The following is a 4927-nucleotide window of genomic DNA, read 5'->3' on the forward strand; positions in this document are numbered from 1 at the left end:
CTTTTTCGGGGCCTGAAATATTTTTTATCGATCTATGAACAGGCGAAAATTGAGAAAATCCGAAAAAATGGAAAAACGTACCCAGGCATCGAATTTTGATCTGGTTTTGTTGCAGTCGTCCATACTTAAATATATCCAACATCCCCTCCAAGTTTCATTGGATTTCGTGGAGAATTTTTTTCCGCCGCGTAGTGAATGTGCCTGCTCCCCCCTAACCCACAGGAGGCTCCTATGCAACTGTCAAATTTTCAGGCATCGAATTTTGATCTGGTTTTTTGCAGGCGTCCATACTTAAATATATCCAACATCCCCTTCAAGTTTCATTGGATTTCGGGGAGATTTTTTTTCCGCCGCGTAGTGAATAAGCCTGCTCCCCCTAACCCACAGGAGGCTCCTATGCGTTACGGGGTTCACCAACGGCACGTGCCTCTGGGGGGCCGAGGCCCCCTACTGCTGGTCGGCAAACGAGCAACGGGCGCACGCATCGCTTCTAGCCCAGATTCTGACTTAGAGGCGTTCAGTCATAATCCAACGCACGGTAGCTTCGCGCCACTGGCTTTTCAACCAAGCACGATGACCAATTGTGCGAATCAACGATTCCTCTCGTACTAGGTTGAATTACTATTGCGACACTGTCATCAGTAGGGTAAAAAGAAAACATGTTTCACTCTACCAAAATGAATAAATAAATAAAAAAGACTACATTAGACATAATTCATTTCAATCTTTCGGAGCTTTCATTTGACTATTCTTTGGCCTTTCCCTGGCACCTTGGCAGCACACCTGGCACAGCACAAGTAGAAGATTGCTCTTGTTCACATGCTCTCTTGCTGAGATTCCAATGGAGAAAATGAAATAGGACCTTGAACATGTTTCTTGCTGGAAGTGAATAAAATATATTTCAGTGCTGCCTGATAATATTCCTGTAAAATTATAGCTTTTCTTTATCTTATGACAGATTAATGACCAATGTTCATTGAAATACAGATGGGATGGTTGCATTGCTAGCTATATTTTGAGGGGCTGCAATTGATTGCCATGGCAGCAATTGATAAAACTAGAAAGACAGAATGATCTTCTTCATCTTAGGAACTGAGGGAATTGATGCTTCCAAGCCTTTCTGGTGAGTTTGGGTTAGACCCCACACTTTCATGGAATTGTTTGCTTGATGTAACTTGCTGCTGCTGGCACATTAGGGGATGAAGAAACAATAACAAATAAACTTAGTTAGACTTCTATTCCCTTTGAAGCTTATACCTTATTATACTAAGACATGGTTGTAACTAGAATGAATATTGTTTTGAACCCACTTAAGGCCAATAGGCTCTTTGGAGATTATGAACTTCATCTATTATAAGGCCACATTTGCTAAAGGTTCCTCCAAGAGAGATGTTCCTTTTGGATTTCTGATGATGTTATGGGAGGTTCCATGCCCCAAATAGTAGTTGGCTCGGTATTTTGGGCTTTGGACTCAATTTACCAAAATAAATAACTTCCAATATTGCTATTGTTGAGATATATAGTCCCACATTGGTTGTATGAGCAACTAATGTGGAGTTTATAAGGTCTTGGACACTCCCACCGTTTGAGCTACCTTTTGGGGTGGTGTATCCCAAGGTTCTTTACACGGTATCAGAGCCTCGCCGCCCTCCACTTTCTCTTGTGGACTTTCTTAGCACAGGTAGGCTGGGCCTGTTGCATCTTCCACTCTTCAAACCCAATGGGTTCTCGAGTGAGGGGGCGTGTTGAGATATATAGTCCCACATTGGTTGTATGAGCAACTAATGTGGAGTTTATAAGGTTTTGGACACTCCCACCCTTTGAGCTAGCTTTTGGGGTGGTGTATTCCAAGGTTCTTTATAGCATGTGGCAGAAATTGTAAATATAGAATTTTGTGTTAATGCTTTTGTACAATTAGATGTAATGTGGGGAGTGATTTTACGTTGTGTAGCTATAATCCAAGTTTGGAAGAGTGAAAAATAAGCAAACTAGTAATAAAATGGGCAAAGAATTATGTACTGCATATCCCCAGGAGTCAAATATCGCTCAAGCTGCTTTATATGCACTGTGGTCTAATGTTCTTCCTTACACAAGTATAACAAAAAAGATAAATTAGTGTTTACTAATTATTTTTGTTTGAGTGGATGCTATAACCTTATTCCTAGCTACGCAGAAATTTTTTCCAGTAAAAATAGAAATTTTATTGACTCAAAACAATTAGAAAAAAAAGTTCAAATTCTAAACAGACAACAAATTAGACCATACCACTCTAAAAACATTTACAATCCAAGACAGAAGCTACTTATCTCTGTAGTTATTTTGTGAACATTCTCTTTCTATATATGTTAAAGTTAATAATCTAATTTATTATTTTGCGCCATAGTAGGGTCATTAAAAAATTGATGTGATGGAATCCCAATAACTTCACTTGCAGCCAGCCTGTGATCATACCAAACCACAATGTAATCAGGAATGCGAGACAGATTTTCTCAAGGTTCTGAATTCTCATCTGGTAGTGAGTGTGAAATCGTTTATTTAAATGCCAAAACATTGGATGCCTGAGCAGTCAGAGCCACAAACTCAATATTGGTTCACACGAGTAAAAGAAATGGGGCCACCCCTCTAGCTTTTTCAATATTAGATAAGTCACAACATGGCATGTGGGTTGGACTTTTTGTGTTTACCATCTTGGATCCTTCCTTGACTTGCACTTTTTTCTTACCCTGCCACCATGTGAAACTTTTCAGTATCCACAACCTTTAGCTTTTGCAACTAAGCCATTGATGCTGTACTCTCAAACACGCCTTGTTATAATAGCATATGGCCCAAGTGCCTCTTTTGCAGTCTGTTATGCTACTTAGTACTTTTTATTTTTATTTTTTTCCCTCTATTCAAACTTACAATAGTGATTTAATTTAAAAAAAAACTTACAATAGTAAAAAATGACATAATAACAAAAAGGGTCCATCAGTGCAGTCCTAATTGTTGTTGGTTGAGCTGCCAGTGTCTGCTGGTAGAAAGGATGGTGCAAGCAATTGTCAATCTTTGCAATTAATGAGCAATGTCTGTAGCTTCAAAACATCACCCTCTCAAGTCTCAAGTCATTCTCAAGTATTGATGAACTATCATTTATATCCAATTTCACTACACTCTGCTGTATATCTTAAATTTTGATTTGAATCTTGCTTTTATTTTAATGTTCATAAACTAATTTTTATTGCAATAGGAGAGGAGCAACAATAAATGGAGCTCCTTTTCAGTGTAAAACTAGCATAAGTACATATAGGTCTCAGAGACTTGGTTTTGACTTTACTGAAGTAGGTGGTGCCTGTAACTAGGATATATGAACCCTTGTATTAAGAAAGAAAAAAATAACCCCAATTAGATTCATAAACTACAACTTATGTCATTCTTTTTTAAATGCAGACTCCCTCTTAAAACCCCCATAAAAGCAAAATAAACCAACCCCTCAACAACCTTAACAACCCCCACACCACAATCTCACTCTCCACTCTACCCCATTTCCATACTATTTCCATACTATTTCCTCACTCTGCCTCACCCTTAACCCTTAACCCTTCACACCTCTATCTCTCTCTCTCTCTCTCTCTTGAACAAAATGCAAAATCACCCACTTATGCATCTCTTTCCTCAATCACCAAAATCCAAACTTTAAACAACCAAATCCTACCCTTTATCCCAAACAAACAAACAAAACAAAACCCAAAATCTCCCATTTTCAAAAATCCCATCTTTCCCTCTCCAAAATCTCAATCTCCCAAGAAAACAATAAAAAGAAAAACACAACCTTTTCCCTGTTCCCACCTTCAATGTGGCGACCATGGAACAAATCATGTTCATCTTCTTTCTCCTGCTCCTCCTTCAAAGACATTCAAACCCTCTTCCTAGACGAACCCTCCACTACCAAACCCAAACCCTCCATCTTCCACCGAGTCACACTCGCCAACTCGCTCCTCCGAACCTGGTCAACTCACCCCAAACTCACCCAACCCGATCCCGGTGACCCACGCGCCGCCCAACCGGACTCTCCGGCATCCATTCCGGGAGCAGAGCAGCGCGTGGTGGTCTACTTCACCAGCCTGCGCGTGGTGCGTGCTACGTTCGAGGATTGCAAAACGGTGCGTTCCATCTTGCGCGGGCTTCGGGTCGCTTTGGACGAGCGAGACGTGTCCATGGACTCGGGTTTTCTTTCCGAGCTTCGTCGGGTCATGGGTCGAAAATCCGGGTTGAATCTTCCCCGGGTTTTTATTAACGGTAGGTACGTGGGTGGAGCCGAGGAGGTGAGGTGGCTGCATGAGAGTGGCGAGCTCAGGAAGCTCCTTGAAGGTTTGCCCGCAGCGGATTCGCATTTCCGCGTGTGCCACGTGTGCGGCGATCATAGGTTCGTCCTCTGCGGGGTGTGCTCAGGTGTGCACAAGGTGTACACGGAGAAGGGTGGGTTCAAGACGTGTACGGTTTGCAATGAGAGTGGCCTGATCAGGTGCATCTCTTGTACTTGTTGATCATGTGCACCTGTCTCTCACGGATATGAATCATGATGATCTTTTTCTCGTCGTCACAGTGTAAGTGAGTGGAACCAAAATAATTAAAGTTAAAAAAAAAAAAAGACAAAAGAGAAGAGAAGTGTTAATTATGTCAAGAGAAAACAAAAAACATATATTTTTTTTCAGTTTTATTTTTAATAATTTTTTTTTTCTTTTTAGGTTATTCTGTTATGTAATTTTATGGGCATGTAAGAAAATGTTTAGGACAAAGAGGTGGAGATGGATGCAATGTGAGTTTTCTGCCTCTAGATTGGTGTTATTTTTAGCTAACTTGGTTAGTCTTTTACTTAATCACATTCCTTCTATTTTTTTTTTTTTTTTAAAAATTTGTCTAAGCTAATTATATATTGGGTTGTCTTTGA

General features: G+C 40.3%; 1 protein-coding gene across 1 annotated transcript; it reads left to right on the forward strand.

Annotated features, from left to right (window-relative positions):
* Positions 1-3499: 3499 nt before the first annotated feature.
* Positions 3500-4927, forward strand: LOC133295223 (uncharacterized protein At5g39865-like). Its single transcript, XM_061494024.1, has 2 exons — positions 3500-4583; positions 4725-4927. The coding sequence occupies exon 1, from the start codon at positions 3831-3833 to the stop codon at positions 4521-4523; it is 693 nt and encodes a 230-aa protein (XP_061350008.1). The 5' UTR covers positions 3500-3830; the 3' UTR covers positions 4524-4583; positions 4725-4927.

The sequence above is a fragment of the Gastrolobium bilobum genome, unplaced genomic scaffold, assembly GCF_033153095.1.
Source record: "Gastrolobium bilobum isolate Gb01-03AN ecotype WA unplaced genomic scaffold, APGP_CSIRO_Gbil_v1 utg3732, whole genome shotgun sequence".
NCBI lineage: Eukaryota > Viridiplantae > Streptophyta > Magnoliopsida > Fabales > Fabaceae > Gastrolobium > Gastrolobium bilobum.

Bases quoted from the DNA above. Each gene is read 5' to 3' on its own strand.
- LOC133295223 (XM_061494024.1), top strand. From the start codon at position 3,831: ATGTGGCGACCATGGAACAAATCATGTTCATCTTCTTTCTCCTGCTCC.